Source organism: Rhizophagus irregularis, chromosome 23, assembly GCF_026210795.1.
Source record: "Rhizophagus irregularis chromosome 23, complete sequence".
In the NCBI taxonomy this organism is placed as follows: Eukaryota; Fungi; Glomeromycota; class Glomeromycetes; order Glomerales; family Glomeraceae; genus Rhizophagus; species Rhizophagus irregularis.
Window position 1 is genome coordinate 95,320 of NC_089451.1, and position 23,134 is coordinate 118,453.

The 23,134-nt window shown below is 28.7% G+C and overlaps 3 protein-coding genes across 3 annotated transcripts; 2 read left to right on the forward strand and 1 right to left on the reverse strand.

The window, feature by feature from the left end:
* Positions 1-58: 58 nt before the first annotated feature.
* Positions 59-6,364, forward strand: OCT59_014993 (uncharacterized protein; the record flags this gene model as incomplete). The annotated part of the gene is made up of 5 exons (XM_066139695.1): positions 59-102; positions 169-228; positions 341-539; positions 753-764; positions 959-6,364. 5 exons carry the CDS (start codon positions 59-61, stop codon positions 6,140-6,142), a joined length of 5,499 nt encoding a protein of 1,832 aa, XP_066002548.1. The 3' UTR covers positions 6,143-6,364.
* An 11,418-nt stretch (positions 6,365-17,782) lies between these two features.
* On the reverse strand, positions 17,783-18,565 carry OCT59_014994 (uncharacterized protein; the record flags this gene model as incomplete). Its single annotated transcript, XM_066139697.1, has 1 exon — positions 17,783-18,565. The coding sequence occupies one exon, from the start codon at positions 18,563-18,565 to the stop codon at positions 17,783-17,785; it is 783 nt and encodes a 260-aa protein (XP_066002549.1).
* A 928-nt stretch (positions 18,566-19,493) lies between these two features.
* OCT59_014995 (uncharacterized protein) lies at positions 19,494-20,004 on the forward strand (the record flags this gene model as incomplete). Its single annotated transcript, XM_025311373.2, has 2 exons — positions 19,494-19,584; positions 19,667-20,004. The coding sequence occupies 2 exons, from the start codon at positions 19,494-19,496 to the stop codon at positions 20,002-20,004; spliced, it is 429 nt and encodes a 142-aa protein (XP_025172409.2).
* Positions 20,005-23,134: the final 3,130 nt, after the last annotated feature.

Below are 23,134 nucleotides of genomic sequence, written 5' to 3' on the forward strand. Positions count from 1 at the left end.
ATATTCTTATTTTATTTATTTTCTTAAAAATTGTAAAATTTTTCTTTATTGACACGTCATGGAAACAACCACTTCTTCCGGACAGGACATCAGGATATCAAGGTAATTTGGTTATTCTTTTTGTCTAGATTAATCATTTTTACTAATGTACGTTTATTATTTTCTTAGACGAGATCGTGAGGATCGAGATCAACGTAATGAAAGATTCAGATTACCGTCTAGGGAAAGGTATACTCGTTATTTGACAATTTACTGTTGTAATAAACGATTCGTTAATTTATTCTATTAATTATAAACTTTTGGTGACCTAAAAAATTTGTTCATTTCTACAATAATGTAGAGACGATCGACCTCAAACACAAGCTCTTAATAGGAGTTCAAGACCTAGACAAAGATCTCCAATTGATTATGATGATATGGATAGGATACCTCAAGGTGGTGCTAATTCATCGTTTAGTGAACGTAGAAATATACCGTTGCGAAATAGTGTACCTGATATAATTCCAGCCCCGGAAATTGGCTTTTCATTAATAAGCGAGGTAACTATATCTTTTTATTTTACTTTATTCTCTATTTTTACGTTTATAAAATTAGTGTTTTAAAATTAAAATTTTTTTTTTTGAATTTATAAATAAATTAATTAATTGTTTTATAATTATCAAATTTAAATATTCATTTACATTGCGTCTTACAAATTTCTTTGGTTATCCGGATTTTATATTTTAAAAAATGAAATTTCGAATATTTATTAGGTTTGTTTGATAGTAATTCAAAGCTTCATGCTACGATTGAATAGAAATTAAATAATTTTACTATAAAAATCCGGGTGACCAAAGTAATTTAAATAATACGATAAGTTTTAATTGATTTCTTTTTTTTAAAAAAAATTTGAAAGTAGTGTACTTAATTTACAAAGGAAACCCAATAATCTTGTATATTAATAATTATTTATTTGCAGGCACGAACGAAATATGACGATCGTTTTATTCCTACGAGAGAAGTTCGATTTCGTCAACCAGGTAGTTCGCCAACAATTCCTACAGCTACCCATAGAGAATATTTTTCACCTGGTCCTGGTAATCAATATGGCTTTCGAGAATTTTATAGATATCCGGATGAAAGGGAATGGGTCAGTGGAAGAAGTCCTTATTCACGAGAAAGAGAACGTGATAGGGAAAGAGAAAGAGAAAGAGAACGTGATAGAGAGAGACGAGATAGAGATCGAACGTATCGTACTAGTAATATATCACATTTTGAACGAGATAGTCAACATGACCCTTATGATTATCGTGATCGAGATTATCACAGAAAGAGGTATCCAAGGGATTGGGATTATCGTAGGACTGGTGTATCATCAGGACCTGGCTATAGAGATGATCCACATGATTCAAGATATGAAACATCTTTATCAAGAGGTGAATCGGGAGAATCTGAAAGAAATGGTAGATATTTCATGGCTACTAGACATAATCATTGGAGACAAAGAGATAGAAGGTCATCATCACCATCTACAAGATCATCAATAACAAATTCGCCACCACCACCTTCTCACCATCGCAGCAGATCTACCAAAACATCCACTCGATCAGTATCTCCACAAACTAGATCCTCCACTGGGAATTCAGGAGGTTCTTCACCGAAACGTTCAGATTTGGAACGTGTTATTTCATCTAAACGTCCTCTAAAAATATCAATACAAAAACGGGTTGAAAATAATAGTGAGAACGAGGATGAAATAAATCATTATAAAGAACAGGTTGAAGAATCAATGTTACCTAATTTAACCGAATCATTAGATGTTTATAAAAATCTACATACTACCGGAACATCAATCCGTGACGAAACTAACTTAGAAGAAAGATCTCTCAAAGAGTCAGAGAATGTCCATAATAGTGCAGATGAAAAAAATGAGGGTTATGGAAGTAACGAGAAAGGAGGTTGGACAGGCTGGAGAAGTATAGTTGCTATAAATGAAGAAAAAGAGCGAGATCATAAAAAATTAAAAGATGATGCAGCAGATTCTGAGACGGCTACCGATCAAACTGCTGATATGGATTTAAGTTCAGGTGAAAACGATGAACAACCATCACAATCTCAAAATAAACTTTCTATTTGTAGTGATGATCTCGAATCTATGGAAGAATCGGACGCAGTTGATGATTCGGTAGAAGATCGTGTCGAGATATCGAAAAAAGACAACGAGTCTATTTATACTTCTAACAAAATTAATATAAGTAATAATCACATTTATGATGAAGAATCGCTAAATGTACTGTCTCATGAAATGGACGAAGACTTGAACAACCATCAAGATGATCTTAATAGTAAAATTGGTGAGCTAACAAATCACGAAAATTGTAGTTTACCTGTTTCAGAAGTTACAAATATACCGACTTCCTCATCCCAATATATTATCGATGGTTCATTTCAATTAGATGATAAAATTGATTATAATACTATAGGAGCAGAAATAGAGAAAGTGGAGAATGAAATTGATCATTATAAAAGCCTTCTTGATCAAAAAAGAAGGCGCATTGAAGAAAAAAGTCTCGCACGTGCAAACCGAAAATCTAAATCGAATAAACGTGTAAATTTTGATTTTCATCAAGAAGCCATATTAATTGAAGTAGAACAAATGGAGTCAGCCCTCATTAATGAACAAACAATTAATAATGAATTAACTGTAAACCATGTAAATAATGTAAATAATGTTCAAAATAGTGAAACTGTATTTACCGAATATATTTTTCCAGAAAGTGACAAAGTAACCGATGACCATGAAGAGAATGACAAATCTAGTAACATGTGGGAAATCATTTATTCGGAAAACAGGGGAAAAACAGAAGATATTCCACTTGATTCATTTATTCGTTTTGGATCTTGGGGACAAACTAATGAAATATACAAAAATTTGTCAGAATATCCTTTTTTTCAACAGAACATTTTGGATTACAATCGACTTCGTCAAATGTTGATGGAAGACTTTCAGGATCAAAAATGGAATATTAAACAAAAAGAACTGGCACTGCAACAAGAATGGAAAACAGTTCATTATGCATGGAAGCAAAAGTTTGAATCTTTACAAAAGACGAAAGGAAAAATGAAACAAGACGATAATGATGGAAATTCTTCTACGTCTGGTTTTGCAGCCAGATGGCCAGTTCGAACAAATAGAGGAAGACGTCGTGGTGATGTTGTTAGATCTGAAGCTGAAATGGAAGAAGTTATGAAAATACTCCAGGATGAACAACGCAAATGCCAAACTTGGGCAAATGTTCCTTCCATGATTTTAGATCCGAAAGATAGACAACAAGCAAAATTCATTAACAATAATAGATGCGTATCGGATCCTGAATGTTTTTATGATTTTAATGTTGACATAAATATTGATTGGACAATTCAAGAACGAGAATATTTCTATGAATTTTTCAAATCTTTTCCAAAAAAATTTGGTAAAATTGCAGATCATCTTAAAATTAAATCTGCCAATGATTGTGTCATTTATTATTATCGGAATAAAAAGGATTTAAATTTGAAGGATTTAATCCCAAAAAATGGTCGCGGGCAGCGTATGATCGCTCTAAATAGTAAAGCAAGGAAAAATAACCATGCGTCACCTAATAACTCTCAAAACATTGTCTCGATAAGTTATAGTGATTCTGGCATAATAAATAATAGTAAAGTTTCAGAAAATATCGACGAAGGATCGACAAAAATTGACAAAATTTCTGAAGAAGCTAATGAGACTTCTAACAAACCTATTGAAAGAATACGCTATGAAACGGATCCCCCTTTGATAGAGCAACAAGAGCTTCATAATCATTCAAACTTAAATGAAGAAATTCCTTCAGAAACACCGGATGTGTTGATGAAACATCATAACAGTAATAAAAATATATTATCAAACGAATCAAAACTTCAAGAACAATTCGTTAATAATTCTGAATCAAGTCATGTTATACAAGAGTCTTCTGAAGAAATTGCATTATTACCTGCTACTAAAAAGACCAGAGTCTCGAAGCCGAGAAGAAAGCAAAAAGTCATGAAGGATCATGATCAACATGAAGAAAGTGAAACTGTAAAGAAAAAGCGCAACCTATTACATGACCCACCTAGTGTGGACAATGACGATGATGATAGTAGTGTACCAGTCATATTTGATGCACAAATATCTCGGAAGCAAAATTCTGTTAATGATGACGATAGTGTTGATGAAGCAGCTCGTGTTCTTACCCTGATGTCACTTGAAGGAAATTCTAATGATAATAATACACATTCTTCTACACAACAGGAATTAGTTTCAGTATCAAAAAGTAAAGGTCGACCAAGACAAGTCGAAACCCTTGTTGAAAAGGATCATGAAGTTTCTCCAAATAAAAGCTCAATTACAAGTGAAGATCGTATTACATCACAAAAGAAAATATCATCTTATTGGAACAAAAGAGAAGTTAGTCTATTCGAACAATCGTTAAATGAATTCGGCAAAGATTTCAGAAAAATATCCGACGTAATAAAATCGAAAACTGAGGTTCAAGTAAAGAATTATTATGAAAAGCATTTTGAAAAACAAAATATAGGGAGTAACACTGATGATGTCGAAACTAGACCATTTAATACAAGTGACGATATACAGAGTTCAAAAGAAAAACAATCACAAGCGAAGTCTAATGTACAAGCTTCACGAGGCAATGAATCTCTCAAACATAATGCACAAAATCAACATAATATACTGATCAATTCACAAAATGACGAAACGGTCTTATCTCTTCATGGTGGTTTCTTAACTATTGTAGAAAATAATACTATCAACATAGCTACCGAAAGGCAATCACAAATAACAGAGTTGCCCAGTTCGCTGAATAAGTCTTCAAATACTTCTCCTTCATCAGAAACTGTGCAAAAAAGCAGCAGCATTTTAAATTTGTTGAATCCTTCGAACACAATTACGACAGACGTTAATGATAACTCCTGGTTCAGCGAAGAACAATCAGAAACGAGAAGCAACAGGAATGAAGTTGCTAGTTCAGAAAAAGTTAATGATCGTAAACATAGTACAACTGGTACTATTTCAAGTGATGCAAACATGCAAGATGTTATTTCCTCAGTACCCAGACATCAATTTATGACACAAAATTCAGAGCTGCATCTTTCCGCTAGGTCAAATAACCAACAAACTTTATCACAGCAACATTATGCGCAATATATGAGTCAAATGAATCAAGCGAATCTAGCCCGAGAAATGGCGCAGAAGCGTCAAATTGAACAGCAACAGCGACAACAACAGCAGCATTATGCACATATATTGTCGAATCCTCAAAATCAACAGACATCTCATTTTCGACCATCAAGTTATATATACATGCATCAGCAACAATCTAACCAGCAAGTGCACCAACAGGCACAGCATCAGCAAGTTCAACAACAATTTACACATCAACATCAAATTCAGCATAGAATAGCGAATTCTATTCAGGTTCCTTCTCACAACATTACATCTAATTCAACACAAACATTTATTAATAACAATTATTCCGTACCTCGTATATATTCTTCACATTCTTCACATTCTTCACAATACGTATTGGGATTACCAAGTAATAACAATACATTAGTTGGCCAACAATTGATCAACACAGGTCACCATACCACAAGTTCATCGCAACATAATAACAACGTTTCACAACAAAGTTCTTTCTCAACTCACCAGTCTTCTGATTATAATACAAATGAAATGATGGTTGGGCAACTTCATAGACCTTTTAATGGGACTAGCCGTTCCGGTCATTTATTTACTCGGACACCTCAGTCTCAGGTCAGACCACACGTTCATTATCAACAAGCGTTGCATAGAGTTCCTGGTATGAATTCCAATATTATCGGACGCCCAACATCATCAATAAGTAGTACACCAGCCATGGGTGAATTAAGTTATAATCATCCTATTTTACAATCCAGGCCTTCCATAGTAATGCCCAGTACAGCGCAAGGAGTGCAAAATGTAGTGGGTCATGGGCATGCACATAACTTTACTAATTCTCCAAGGCCTTTTTCTGGAGATCAACAACAACCATCATCATCAGAACGAAGTGACAGCCGACTTTCATCACCAATATTATGCCCTAAAATAGAACCTCCGTCCTAGATGATGAATTTTGCACTAATTCAGTTAAAATAAAGAATCTTTCTTGTTTTAATTGATAATAGGTTTTGTTTTTATTTTATTTTGTCATGTTAATAAGTAAATTATCAATCTAATTTTCATCTGTACATTTTTCAAAGATGTTAAATAGTTAATTTTATAGATACGCAATAATTTTTACCACCTATTTTTATAAATAATAATAAAAAATGTAATTTTATATGTATATTTTTTATTAATTTAAAAGAAAAATAAAAATTCTTCTTTACCATATGCAATTCACGTAGAAATCTTTTTAAGTGATATATTACCATGGTGCACGGTTAAGAATCTGAGATTCAAATAAATTTGTAATATGTCATTGATCAACTGTAACATCTATAAAGGCGAATTGAATGATCATTTTAGCTATGAACATCGCGGTACCATATTGTATTTTTTTTATTGACCTTTTCTCTGATTGAAATATATGAAATATATACATTATCTGTTCTTAATTATCAAATGGTACTGTTGTATGATTTCTTTCACCATTTACAATCATAGAGTTGGTAGATGGATTTGTAACAAACATACGATATAATAAACTCTAAACTTTTTTAAAAACCAGTTTTATATTATTTAAAAAAATCTTGATATACCGAATTTTATATAAAACTTGATATTATAGTTTCTTGTTCATTATTACTATTGTCTATATTAATTTTAATTTTTTTTGATTTCAAATTATTTTTACTTGTAGTATCCTTTCTTTTTTCTCTTTTTGGTTGTTTTCTATTTGTTATATCCTGCATTGATACTATTTTATTATAATTAAATAAGATTAATTAATTAATAAATAATTAGATAAAATTTATATTAATATACTTTTATAATAAATAGCTTACTTTTTGATTCTTCTGATACATCCTTTTAGTAATAATAAAGCTTACATTATAATTCAATATGTTTTTGAAATTTTATTCTGAATTTATCAGAAATATTATAAAATTCTTGCTTTGAAGTCTATTAGCATCATTGCATTAGCATGCTAAAAATTAATTATAAATTTTAACTGTAACAAGAAAACTTATCTTTTCTGAATAGGTAATGATATTTCTTCTTCTAAAATAGATTCATCAATAGATTTACCTTCATGCGCCTCATCAAATAAAACAATTAATTCTTCTATCAGCTCTGATATTCTTTGAGATAAATATATATTTTTCTCAAGGTGTTGAACCCTTTTGGCAAGTTGGAAATCATAAGGATTCCGCTTATTTATAATAAATTACTGTAGAAATTTGACCTTTTACTAATAATTTTTACTTTACTTTTTTCTTAAATTCTATTGGTTAATTAGCTAAAAAGGAAAAAAATTATAATAATGAAACATAAAATTTTTTTTCTTATCTGCAAAGAATTTTATATATAATTTTTACCTTAGGTCTGGAAATAACTTATCTTATAAGTAAGTAAAGTCCTAAATTATATTGTACCATTTTAAACTTTTTTATGATTGTTTTTTATCATAATTTTGAGTAAATCCTTCTAAATATTAATAATATTAATCCAGGTTAAAAATTCATTTTCAGTTTTTAAACAATAGTTTAGGTAATTTTTTAATCTTTAATTCTGAGTATATGTTTTTTTGAAATAATCATGTACATTAAACTTATCAGATGCCAAAAAATGCAAGTATGTATTTGCATTACAGATATGTTTAAGAATAGAAAATTTTGAGAACTTTTGAAGATTCTGAGATCATTTGAATAGATCATAGATTAATTATCAATATAGTATAATAATGAGTAATTGCTTTTAAATATTTTATTGGTTATTAAGCTTGTGATAAACTGTAATAAAAATACTAAAAAATGAAAAGAAATAATGGTCAAATTTTTATATAGTGGAGAGTATAACTGTGCTAAAGTTTTTCATGTCAGTTAATCTTCAGTAGCAAGAACTTTCCCTGTATCTTTAGATACTTAGAAAAAACTATAGTTTCATGTTAGTCAATCTTTAATAATAAAGTTACAAATTAATAAATATCTGTTATTTTTTGATAATTGCTAACTTTATCTGTAGTATTATTGCAGGATTGATAAAATCAAAATTAGACTTTATTAATGATTTTTTAAATATAGAGAATCAGAAAATGCTAAGGGGTATGCCAGAAATCAGCTGATTTGAAAGAGGGTGGAAAGAGTCAAGCTTCAAATTAAATATAAATATAAGTAATTTAATTATTTTTATATAATTATTATAATGCAATTATCTTGACTTCTAGTGATCCAATTTTAATAAACTTTTTTTAATTTATAGCTCTCATTTAGCTCTATAAATCTAGCTTTACAAAACAAAAAAAAAGTTTATTCAAATTGAATCACTAGAAGCTAAGATATTTGTATTTACATTATAATAATTATTATAATGCAATTATCTTGACTTCTAGTGGTCTAATTTTAATAAACTTTTTTTTTATTTTATAGTACTCATTTAGTTCTACAAATCTAGTTTACAAAACAAAAAAAAGTTTATTCAAATTGAATCATTAGAAGCTAAGATAATTATATAATACTAATTATTATGTATAATATTTAATATTTAATAGTAATAATTTTTTTAGCTAATCAGATTTCAATCAAGTAGGAGTGGGGATTAAGGTTACTAATTGAAAGAAATTAGCTGATTTCTGGCATGTCCCTAAGGAAATGAATAAAATGTATAATGCTATCAAAGAGGAAGGAAGTATACAAAATTATGAATAAAAATATATTAGTATTTTTATAAGGAATAGTTAAATAAAAAGAGTAAAAATGAATGAAATAACTTTATAAATACTTGTGTCAGTTAAAATGCTAAAGGAGGGAAAAAAAGTTTCGTGAGAAGAATAAAATGTTTTGTAGGAAGTATAAAAAAAATTTCATGAGAAGGATAAAAAGAAAGTGTGGATAATCATTACTTCATATCACATAACATATTATATAATAAATGGATACTAGCGATAAATCATATACACAATAAATAATAATTTTCAAAAAAATGCTGAAACTATCAGTTTCAGTATTTTTATATATAAAAACAAAAAGTAAAATGCCAGATCACTCACTCAGACCTGATGTTTTTCAATAAAAATTAAAATTAAAAAAAATCTTTTTTTTTAATTAAAAATGTCAAACCTGACATTTTTTATATAATTAATAAAAAAAAATATTATCAGTTATAAAATGTTTTTTACTTAAAATATTTAATAATAAAATTTTAGGTAATTTGAGTTACCTGAAGTAACCCAAATACTTTCAGGTCAAATGGGTCAGGTCAGGCCAAAACAGTTTACTCAACCTGATCTGATTTGAAAAAAAATTTCAGTTCAGGTTAACCAGGTAACTTAATCTGACTTAATCTGTATAGAACTCTATTTATGTATTTATATAAAATTGTAAAATGTAGTACGAAATTAACAATCGGCGTTAGTGAAAATAAAATAAAAATTAATTATAAATTCAATATATAATAAAAATTTTAAAAGAATTACTCTTAGTATTTTAAAATAATACCAAAATATGCAATTTAATTATTATCTTACATAGTATAAAATTTTCTCAAAATTAAGTATTATAAATTCTTACATCATAAAATTTTTCTATATTGGCTAAGCACCTTGGTACTTTACATATATAAGCATTTTTTGGGATCCTACATAAATCCTAGGCTATTTAATGTGAATTCCAGCATTAAAAATTATTTCTTTACTCTCAATTCTATATTAATTATTTTGTTTTTATCACTATTACTAACTATAAAATCCTTATTATACTGAATTTTCTAAATAAATTATCCTATCCATTTTTATACCTATTTATATTACTTTTACTTATACAGATTATAAAAAAGGTTATTTTTTGCTAAAGCTTCTTTAAAATTTAGTTACATTTCTAATTGGATAATTAAACTTTAAACTTTTTGATTGATAATTCTTTTCATATAATTATATATTTTTGGCTATCTCAATCTAATTGATTTAGCAGATGAGATACTATTTAAAATTCTAGAATTTTGAGAATTTGGATTATTTAATCATTTTAATTCCATTTTGAAATAAAGGAATATGTAATTATTGTGGCTTAATTAATCATTTATTATTAGGAACTTCTCAACTTAAAAAAGCTGATTTAAAATTTTTACAAAATTCTTTGATTTTTATTTTAATTTTCAAAAGTGATGAAAGCAATGTTATAGTAAAAAAAAACAATAAAAACACAAAGGAAATATTTATAAAAGGAAGAAGTAATATATGGGGACACACACAGCAAAACAAGGGGATAGGATCTAAAAATTTTTTTTTGAGATTTCATTACAACTGTAATTTTTGGATAAATTGGAGCATAATTATCATATAAACTTAAGAAATTTTTTTTTGAGGCTATCCCCTTGTTTTGCTGTGCTTGTCCCCATATATTGTTATATATATAGGGCTAATTTGGCTCATCTTCAATTTTATCATAAACTCTTAATTATATCACCTTTGATTAACTCTGATGAGTCTGATCACAACCAATAAAAATATAATCCGATTTCTAATCAGTTAAATACATGATGCCAATTTTTCAGCTTTTTCTTTTATTTAAAATGACTGTTGATGTACTTTTCCTTGCCTACTCTGTTCTAAAGTTTATGATATGAAAAAGAAACTCCAGAGTTATAAACAAAATAAATACAAAACTAATAAACTTATTTTATACCATACTAACCTTCTGATAAAACTTTATCATTTTATCGAGATACAGTAATAATTCACAGGCACTCAATTGGAAAAAAATATATAACAATTGACGCATTTTCAAAGAGTGTGTTTTTGTCTTTATTTGAAAATGAGGACAGTTTTAAATATATACCAAGTTAACAAAAATATTAGTGTATTTTGAAAGGTGCTATAGGTGGCGAAAGACTAAAAAATATATTTAAATATAAACAAATTGTATTTTATGAAAATACAAGCACTTTAACTTGAAGCTATATTTTACTTAAGGATTGTGATGGCCGATATAAAATGATATTTGTCTGGAAGCAAAAAGAATGGAAGGAAAACAACATGCTTTTTTTGACCAGAACTTTATCAATTAATTTTATTACAAATTCTGGCAAATTTGTAAATAAGTAAATATATTAAAATATATGGATGTTTCGTAATTTTGCTTTACAAAAAAGATAAACTTTCAACAGCTTTTACAAAAACGTGTTATAAATATATTTTATCATATCCCTTATAAAATTAATTATTAAACTATACAAACTTATGTAAATAGTAAATAAAATAATCTATAAAGATTTAAATTTTTAGTATAAAAATTATTAAATTTTACTTTGATTATTATTAGTATATATTAATATTTTTACATGATATTTCATTAGGAATATTATTAATCAAATAAAAAATTTGCTGATTTTCAAATACTAATATATCATAAACAACGGACTTGTTTTTTTTACCACCTTCCATTGTAGTTTCACCAAAAAACAATTTAACCTAAATAGAATAAATAAGTTAATACACAGGCAATCTCGATAAATCGGATCCTCGATAAACCGGATTTGGCACTATTTCAGATTTTTCTTCTGGAACCAAATCATCTATATTAAAACAGTCTTGATATATCAGACTTTATTAGTAAAATCTCGATATTTCATAAATTGGATTTTATTCTAGATCAACTATGGTTAAAAAATCTTGATATGACGTATTAATTTTTTCGGAGTCTGAAATAATTATGTCAATCATTTATTAATTAGGCAAACAATTTTTCTCACTGTTTTTTTTTCAAAATATACTTTAGCATGAGAGAAAACAAAGATACGAATAATAAAAAGAAGAAATCTTTAACATTAGCTCAAAAGAAAGAACTCTGCGAAAAACAAAGAGATTAAAAACTTAGTGGTGTTCAATTAGCAGCACAATATGGAATTTCCATTAGCACAGTTTCTGATATTTTAAAAAGATCAGAACATTGGCTTTCCATTGATACCACTTTACCAAATGCAAATAATTTTCGTGAAAAATCTAGTGTTTATCCACAACTAGAAGAAGTAATAAGCATTTGGGTTGATCAACAAATTTCAAGAAATTTAACTATAAATGGGCCTATTATCCAACAAAAAGCAGTAGAGTGTGCTAACTTACTTGATATCACCAACTTTTCAGCATCTGCAGGATGGTTAAGCAACTTTAAACAGAGAAATAATTTGCATACATATAAAAAAAAAGGAGAAGCTGGCAGTGCTCCTATTGATGAACTTCCACAAATGAGAGCTGAATTACGAGAAATTCTTCAAGCATATGAACTAAAAGATATCTGAAACTGTGATGAAACTGCTCTTTTTTGGCGTTTAGAACTATCCAAAACAATAGCACATGATCCTGTACTTGGTAAAAAACGTCCTAAAGAACGTGTTAGTATTTTGGCAACTTGTAATGCTTCTGGTGATGAAAGATTGCCTTTAGTTTTTATTCATAAATATGAAACACCACATGCATTAAAGGGAATTGAAAAAAGATCTCTCCCTGTTTGGTATTATTGGAACTCTAAAGCTTGGATGCAAAGAAGTATTTTCAAACATTATCTTGAAAGATTAAATTCCAAAATGCTTAGAGAAAATCGGCATATTATTTTACTAATAGATAATGCTAGATGTCATGAATCTGAGAACATCAATAGTCTTTCAAATGTTAAGGTTCATTTTTTACCACCAAATACAACATCATTTCTTCAACCATTAGATCAAGGCATTATTTATAGTTTAAAAGCACAATATCGCAAATTGCTATGTCAAAATCGTATTCAAGCTTATGATTTTTATGAAGAGGAGACCCCATTCCACCCCCAATTGATATTTTTGATTCAATCAATTTAATTGCTGATGCCTGGAAAAAAGTATCTAAAAAAACAATTCTTAACAGTTGGGCTAAAGCTGGAATCCTTCCCAATAATAATATGGAAGATTCTGAATGTTCAGACAATTCCGATTATGAAGAAGATAATATCGGACATGAATTACAATCATTAATTGATGAGTTAGGATTTGTAGATCCTTTAGCTGTGAATGACTATATTAATATTGATAATAGAACATCTGCTGAAGAGGAATTATCATTACAAGAAATTGTTGACGTTGTAAAGGGAACAAATGAAAGGGAAATTGAAGAGGAAGAGGAGCAAGATGAAATCTCTACAATAGTTGCGTTAAATAGCATTGAAAATGTAATTAAATATATTCAACAAAAAGATTTAGAAATTGGTAATTTAGAAATGAAAAATTTAATTAAATTGAAAAAAGGATCTTTTTTGATAATATAAATGAAAAAAGGCAAAGTAAACTAAATGAATATTTTGATTTTAATGTATGACAGATAGTTCTTTTATAATAATAAAATTATATTCATTTTTGAATAAAATTTTGAAAATTTTGAACGAAAAATCACGTGATTTCTTGGTATTTCGGATTTTTCATATATTTTTATATAAATCCGGTTTGGCGAGATTTTTTCGATATATCGGATGTTTTGATATATCGGATATTTTTACTGGAACCAACTGATCCGATTTATCGAGATTGCCTGTGTAGATGGTTAAACAATTATTATTTTACAGCTATTTTCTAAATTATTGACCCCCCCCTGTTATTTTTAAAAAAATTTTCAGACGCAGTCAGACACAGTAATTCGGGCTGACTTATAGTGCCGGCCGGAATTATGAGTCATGTGGTTACACGAATTCCAAAAAAGGAAATTTTTGAATTTGCAAAAATCACAAAAAAATATTTTTGTGGAACGGGTATCGCCAAAAAAGGAAATAATATCGTGTTAAATTTCCTTTTTAGGCGATACCCGTTCCACAAAAATATTTTTTTGTGATTTTTGCAAATTCAAAAATTTCCTTTTTTGGAATTCGTGTAACCACATGACTCATAATTCCGGCCGGCACTATAAGTCAGCCCGAATTACTGTGTCTGACTGCGTCTGAAAATTTTTTTAAAAATAACAGGGGGGGGTCAATAATTTAGAAAATAGCTGTAATAGTATTTAATTTTTAAAGCGCAAAATACTGCTTAATTTTAATGTTCAAAGTTCGATCTACTGCTTAATTTAAGAAAAATTCACGAGAATTTTCCTTAATACCGCTTATTTTTTAAGGTTCAACCGATCTACTGCTTAATTTAAGAAAAATTCACAAGAATTTTCCTTAATACTGCTTATTTTTTAAGGTTCACTGCTTAATACTGCTTATTTTTTAATGTTCAAAGTCAGATCTACTGCTTAATTTGCGAGAATTTTCCTTAATACCGCTTAATTTTCAATGTTCAAAGTCTGATCTACTGCTTAATTTAAGAAAAATTCGCAAGAATTTTTCTTAATACTGCTTATTTTTTAATGTTTAAAGTCCGATCTACTATTTAATTTAAGAAAATTTGCAAGAATTTCCTTAATATTTGATTATTCGGACTTTGAACTTTAAATTTAAGCTGTAATTGTGACATTCAGAATGAATGATGTTCAAGAAGATGATTGACAGTCTGTGTCAGACAGAATTCTGTAATCAAAATCATAACAATATGACAGAAAGAGAGTTTCATAATACATAATAATAATGGCAAATAGAATTATATTGTAACTAATAATTATAGGAGAACTTCACACTACTACTATAAATAGAATTTTGTACAAAAATGACAAAAACAGAAAGAACTTACAGAAAAAACTTAGTATTTAATAACTAGATTAGGTTTATATGCGGCAACTTTATCGTGCTAGACTGTTTAAAGCTATATTTTTTACAATTATTTATTTATATAATTTATTAAATTATATGATTTATTTATATGATTTATTAAATATAATAAAGTATTTATTTATAATGGATACTTAATACTATTTGATACTTAATACTATTTATAGTCTAAAATTGTAATAAATTAAAAAAAATAAGGCGATTTCTATTTGTACACGAGGTGTCTGAACACGCATCACGTGATTATCTTTTTCATGTGATTAAATGCGTAAAAAATTTTTTTATTATAAAATTTGTGTAAAAATTGATGCGCATCTATGCTATAAAAATCAAAAATAAATGCGCATACATACTATAAGCATCAAAAATTAATATTAACAGCTATTATGACATGTCTTTGCATAATGACCATGTTGTTTACACTTCCCACATTTTCGCCCTTTTGTTTCATTTTCTGTTATATTAACATTTGTGCTATCCTTCAATACGCGTTTTCCTGAAGTTTCTACACTTGATTTAAGCCTTTTTGGAGGTCGTCCTTTATGCTTTGTAATAGTGGGATTATTAATATCAGTGAAGGTTTCTGTTTCTTAAGTTTCTTGAGTTTCTTGAACATTTTTATTATGCACGTCATAGATAAAAGCTTTGAGTAGATTCACCAACTCATGTTGCATATTGGACTTAATTGCACAATCAGTAGCCTTCTTTGATAATCTAGACAACTCAACATAAATAGCTTTAGTTGAGTTTATAGCTGAATGGGAACCATGTGAATCAACGCGAAATGAAAAAAAGTGTTGAAAGGTAATACTTTTTTCCATCTCTATTCTATTATCTATTTGTGTACCACATACCGGAATGGGAGGATATTGTGAAAGATCATTTGATTGATCTAGGTACCATCAGTTTGGAATAATGCTAATATGAAATGTTGCATGTTGAGAATAGGTACCAACGTGAAAAAAGTGCCGGCACACTAATCCTTTATTAATTAAGAGAAGGCAGGTACATAAATGCGTTCCATCATCAAGCAGAACCACATAATGGCCAATTCCTTGAGTTCCAGTTGCTCAGACAAACCATACTTCTAGGATTGCTTCTGGTGGTATGTTTTTAATTAACGATTGGAAAAGAATTTGCCATATATCCTGTTCCTGTTCCCTGATTCCATTACTTATTCCCTCATTATCATTCTCTGCCTATGAGAAATTGTTAGTTTAAGATTGTATAATTCAATACTAACAAAACCCAAACTCCAACTTACATCCATCAAGTTTTTCCATTCTGTAATTTGATTAATATCATAACATACAGATTGATTCATTTGTGATCTTTGTTTTCCAAGCATTACAGGTGTTAAAAAGACCTTTATGATATTGTCTATAGGACCAAAGAATCTTGTATTTAGCATTGGCATACCAATTGTAGGTATGGCATTTCGTTTAAGTTCAAAATTTTCAAGATATTCTTCATTTTTAACATGATCTTTGATATTATGTAGTAGATCGCATAGTGAAGTGGCTCAATCAACTTTATCATGTATATGCTTGTTGATTGACTCAATTCTCTGTGTACTTTGTGCTCCAGTAGTAAATCTTTTATGTATCCAAGGTATCGCCCACGATTTTTTATTAACATAAAGTGTATCAGATAAATACTTTGCTGATGCTGGGTATTGATTGATTAATTGATTCCACCGAAATTCAAATAGGTCTTCACAAAGAGAATTCCTGCATGTATAGAACTTATGACGAAATTCCTCAAACTTATTACCTAATTTACCTTTGAGCTTTTTCCGAAGGTTCAAATCAATATGAAAAATACACAACATATGGTGGGTATTGGGATAAATTTCTTTAATTGCTCGAATCATAGAAGGATCTGAATCAGTAAAAATAACTCCAGGTGAAATACCCGTTTCAGTAAGTATAGTATCAAATAACCATCGATAAGTATCTAATGTTTCATCATCAATTATAGCAGATGCAATAATTCGTGACTTGTAGTTATTATCAACTACAGATATGATGCAAAGCATCATCTGAAATCGGTTAGTGTTGTAAGTAGTATCAATAATTGTAACATCATTGTATTTGCTATATAATTCTCTTTGGATAGGAGACATCCATAAGAGGGAGTTTAATTTTCTTGAAACAGAATCTAACCGAAGTTTTACAATCCAAAGAGGTTCAGCATCTTTCCATTTCATTAATAGTTCAAGCATCTGGGAGGCATCTATATCTCCTGGATTGTTTTTTTGACGAAATTGATAGACCGCATTGTACAAATCCTTTTTATATATAAGTTGATCTGGATAATCATGTTTAAGTAAAGGATAGATAGATGATGAGTCTATTCGACCTTGAATCACATACTTTTTAATATCTACTAGCATCTTAGGTGTTAATTTACGAAATCGTGGTGCTATTTCACGAATCATTGAAGTAAGTGGGTGATTATGTTCATTATTAAAAGAGTTGATCTTTACAACACCACTTGTTTTCAGGTAACATTTAGTTTCTAGGGGCATGAGGTTCTTGAAGAATTAGCATTACGTCTTTTAGTTAGATCAGAAGTTACTTGAGAAGTATGTGAACCTAATTTGGCACATTCATAAGCAGCCCTTCGCACTACACCTTCAACTTTCTCACTTGTTCTGATTTTGTAGTTAAAACCCTCTTTTAAAGTGAACCTTTCAATCCAACTCTTAAATTTGTCCCAGCTGTCAAAGGTTAGTCCAGATATCAATTCCAAAGAATCTGTGGACTCATCATCATCATTATCACTTGTTTCATAACCCTATTTAAAAATATTAGAAACACCAATGATTAAAATGCTTAGAGGATGAAATTTTAATATATAAGGAAGAAAAAATGTATTACTTGATGCAAAGAAGCTGAAATATCAACATTTTGGTTATCATAAGATAGAGTATTACAGATGGCATCATCATAAGGAAAATTTTCGCGAGTGGCATAATTTTCGTGGATGTCATAATTGGGTAAGTTTTCGTGGTGTTATCGCAAGGTAGATTTTTGCGGGTGTCATAATCAGATAGGTTTTCGTGGGTGTCATCATCATTAGATAGGTTTTCACGGGTGTCATTATCAAATAGGTTTTCGAAGGTGTCATCATCAGATAGGTTTTCGCGAGTATCATCATCATTAGATAGGTTTTCGCGGGTGTCATCATCAGATAGGTTTTCGCGGGTGTCATCATCAGATAGGTTTTCGCGGGTGTTATCATCAGATAGGTTTTCGCGGGTGTCCTCATCAGATAGGTTTTCGCGGGTATCATCATAAGGTAGATTTTCATGGATAACATCATGAGGAAAATTTTCGTGGGTTTGAGTTGAAAAGGTGTCATAAAGTAGTTTTTCACAGGTATCATAGTAAAATAGATTTTTGTAGGTGTCATAAGGTAGATTTTTGTAGGTGTCATAAGGTAGATTTTTGCAGATGTCATAATAAAGTAAGTTTTCGTAAGTGTCATAAGGTAGATTTTTGTGGATGTCATAATAAAGTAGAATTTCATCATAAAGAAAATTTTCACGGGTATTTTCGCAGGTATTATCATATGAGATATAACCATGGGTGTTATCATATGGAATATTATCATAGGTGTTATCATATAGAGCATTATCATGGGTGTTATTAGACATTTTATAATGAAGGGAGAAGAAAAATGATGTATAAACAAAAGAATAAAGCGATCGATACAACCATAATAAAAATGTAACAATCGTGTAGCAGAAAATAAATAATACATAATTTGACAATACGGGTTTAAACCCTTGTATAAAATTTGAAATTTCTTTATTGATTAACAATACGGGTTCAAACCCCTGTGTAAAATTTTTTATCGGTATCACGTGATTTACAATACGGGTTCAAACACCCCGTGTAAACTTTGAAATTTTCAAAAAATAATTAGTCAGCAATAAATATATGGATCAGCAAATTTTTTGCTATAGTGGGAGATCAGTTATTTTATTACATTAGTTTTTTTTTAATATTTAAACAACCTTGATCCGTAAAAAAAATTACTGACCTCCTCAGAATCTGAATCTGAGTCTGAATATGGATATATATAAATAGAAATGTGAATAAAACGGTAGATTTTGAACAATAATAAAGAAACTCAATAGAATTCTTAATTTTACGTTGTAATATAATTTTTAATAATAACGGAATAAACAATACGTTGTAATATATTAATTTTTAATAATAACGGAAGAACAAAATTTTAAACAATAATGCTAATATCTATCTCCTTTGTTTTATTTTCTAAATTTTCTTTGTTTTTATTTTCTAATTTCCTTTGTTTTTATTTTCTGTTTTTATTTTCTAAATGTTGATTCGCGTCATCTCAAATTGAATATAAATAGCCTATCTTCCCTTATCTCATCATCCAGCATTTTTCCTTTCTTTCATACTAATTTCAAAAAATTATTTTATATTATCACTATCACTTATTATTTTCTTATATACTGCCTTTTTTATTTCATCATATTAATTCCAAAAAATTATTTTATATTATCGCTATCGCTTATTATTTTCTTATATACTGCTTTTTTCATTCCATCAAAAATGTCTGATTCTTCACTTGCAGGAACAAATACAGCAGCGACATCTGATATTTCTACATTCGTAGCAGAAAAAGGCAATAATAATAAAGCAGGTATAAAAGTATTTTTATTGCATTTATTAATTTATTTATTATATATAGTAAATAATTAAATACTTTATTGTATATATAATAGAATTATTGTCGTCAATACTAAAGACACAAAGATTTTTAAAAGAATGTGGTTATAAAAAAGCAATTATCGATGAATCTAGCATATTATTAGAATTGCCAAACGGTCATAAATTTCAGGTACTAGTCGTTGATATAGATCACAATAAAGATAATATTGATGATAATGATGGTGAAGTAACAGAAGATGATGTTTATCACTACGGTTATGAAAGTGATAAAACAATTGATATTATTGAGGATGAGGAGGATGAAAAGGATGAGGAAATACAAGATCAGTTAATCCATAACTATGGTGGAGAAAAGGTAGTTCCTGATGAGGATTATGTATTGCAGATTTGAAAAAGAATGAAATTAAAAAGTTAAGATTGAAATATAGGTTGATTGAGAAATATTCAGATAATAAATAAAAGAACTAGGGGACAAATAGTTATCCAGAAAGATGTTAAACTAATTGAGAATTAGTGAAGTTAAAGAATATTAAGTTATAAGTAATAGAATATTATATAATAAAAAGATGTAATAAAAGAAATGTAATAAGAAGTTATGTACATGAAAATATGAAGAAATAAAGATTGAAATAATAAATGAATAATTACTATACGAATAAAATATAAATAAACTGAGAATACAAAATAAAATCAATTTTGCGAGAAAATAAAATAATATAAAATGGAATGGTATCATCAATGAGAGAGTGAGTACAGGACACATAAAAAGAAACATGAGCTAAGAACAGAGGAATTAGATGAATGTTTAAGTTGTAAATTATGTTATCTAATAGTAAATGAACCAATTGTGTTCAAGAAATTTTGGGATGCACTATTCAAATTTGAAGATGCGATAATAATATATAATGATGTAACAATCAAAGGAGTATTAAGTTTATTAAGCATGGATAATTCAGAAAGGGAAGATACAATATATAAAGGAAGATGTAGAGACATAATGGATAGAATAACAGAATCGATAAGATATAGAATACAACTGAAAATAAAAGAAAAAGGATTAAGAGCAATTATATTAGTAATTGTAAGGAATTGTATTGAAAGAAATCTAGAGAATGAAGTATTTGACAGATTAATCGGAAATCCTGAATTACTAGAACATAAATACATTTTAGAAGATTGGTATGTCAAAAGAAGATTTGAAAAATTTTGGCAATGGTATGGGGTTGCATTAGGAGAAATTAGAGCTGTAAATAAGGTTGTTTGCTGAAACCTAGAGGTTTAGGCAAGATGGTGTTTCGCCGAAAAGCGAAATTCTGCCAAAACTATATTAAAGTTATATTAAAAAACTGGTGAAAAAGGACCCCGGATATCTAATATAAAGGTCATAATGGACTTTTGGCCAAAAACACCTCTTTTTGCTAAAACTCAAAAAATCGTTTTTTGTAAATATCTCAGCATTCAGTAATTCAATTTTAATGAACTTTTTTTATTTTGTAGCCCTCATTTAGCTCTACAATTTAAAAAAAAGTTCATCAAAATTGGACCACTGGATGCCGAAATATTTACAAAAAACGATTTTTTGAGCCCCTGAAAAATGGGCCAATCTGCTGAAAGTGTGACTTATGACCTGTTTTGGAGATATCCGGGGTCCTGGTGAAACTTTGGAGAAAAGCGAAATTACCGAAACTTATTATAAATGCTAAAACTGCTGAAACTCTGCCGAAACTATAATAAATCTATAGTAAAATTTTGACAAAACTAATCATAGGATTTTAAAGAGGTTTAGAAAAGTAACCTTAGCTGTAAAAGCAAAAGTAGAAGCAATAGAAAAGTTCAAAGAATTATTATATGAGCAAGTTATGAATTGGAAAACAGTTCTGAGGAAAAATTAGAGATAATAATAGGAGATAAATCATGGAAATTTAGCGAATTAAAAAAAAGGACAAGTTCTATTGATGAAGATCAATTGAGATACATTTGGAAGATAGGAATAAAGTTGATGATAGAAATGGATATATTGGTAACAAAAATATTTATAGATAAAGTCCAAGAGATAGAGGAAATGGATGAAGAAGAAAAAGAATTAAAGATAAAAGAATGGTTAGAAAAAGAAATAGTAATATGTAAAAGATGCGGTAATAGGAGATTCGAAATGGATAAAATGGATAGTGAATGTGAAGAATGTAAGATGAACAGGATGAGTTAGCAAAATTAAAAGATGAGTTAGAAAAATTGGGATATGAGATAAATGTATCAGAAATTCGAAGAATAAAAGATTTTGGAGTAAATAATCGAATAATGATAACAAAAGAGTTTATAAAAGAATATATGAAGATAATAGATTTGGAAAATAAAGAAGTAAGAAAAGAAATTCATAAGTAGTTGAACGAGAATACAACTTGGTGTGAAGAATGCGAAATAAGATGGATGAATAATATGTTTAGATTAGGAGAAACTATATGTGAAGATTGTAAGGAAGAAGATATCGATGAAATGGATGATCAAGTAAAAAGATTGAAGAAAATATTTGAAGATATAGGAATAATAATGATTGAAGGAGAATTATTAAGATTAATTAGTATGGGGTATACAGATGGAGAAATTTTAGATAAAGAATTTATTGAAATCTTTCGAGAAAATGAGAATGAGTCAGAAAAAGAACTGAAGAAAAGTTAGATAAGTTGTTGAAAGAACAGGCAGGAATAATGGATAGTGAAGAAAGTGGTGAAAAGAGTGATAATGAAGAATTAGAAGAAGATAATACAGATGAATCAGAAAAGATTGGAGAAATATTAAGTCTAGAAGAATATATATTAGGAAGGGAATGAAAATATTGAGAATATAAATGAAGAAGAAATCGAAAATGTTATAAATACAGGAGGTTCTAACTTGAGTCAGGAATCAGATTCAAGTGATTTATTTATAAATCCAGAAAATATAAACTCAAATATAGAAAGTGAATTATCTTATTACAATTTACAAGATTTATTTCAAGAGAATATATTATTAAATATGGCAAATGAAGCACAAATAAGAAGAATACTTGAAAATGCTTTAGGATTAACAGCTAATGCATTAGATAATGCATTAGAAGTAGGACAAACTATAGCAGATAGAATTGCAACTGCAGGAAATGGAGGAATAGTAGGTATGCTAACTTTTAGTGGAAAAGAAGATGAAGATGTTAACGATTGGATTAGACAGTTTGAAGTAGCATTTACAGTAAGTGGAAAACCAGAAGGAAATATTGGAGGAGGTGTATGTAGACAAAATAAAGCGAATATAGCAATAACCTGTTTAAGAGAAATCGCATTACAATGGTATAATGAAGAAAAAGAAAGAGTATGGTGCGGTGCATCTATACTCATCAAATGAAAATTGGGTATTTTTAAACTTCAATAACTCATTAAAATTTTATGTTAAACTGAAAAAGTAAACTGATACAATTATAGATTAAAGGATTCTCTTTCATTCTATCGGATTTAATTTCCTCTAACTTTTATAGATTAAAAGTTATTAGC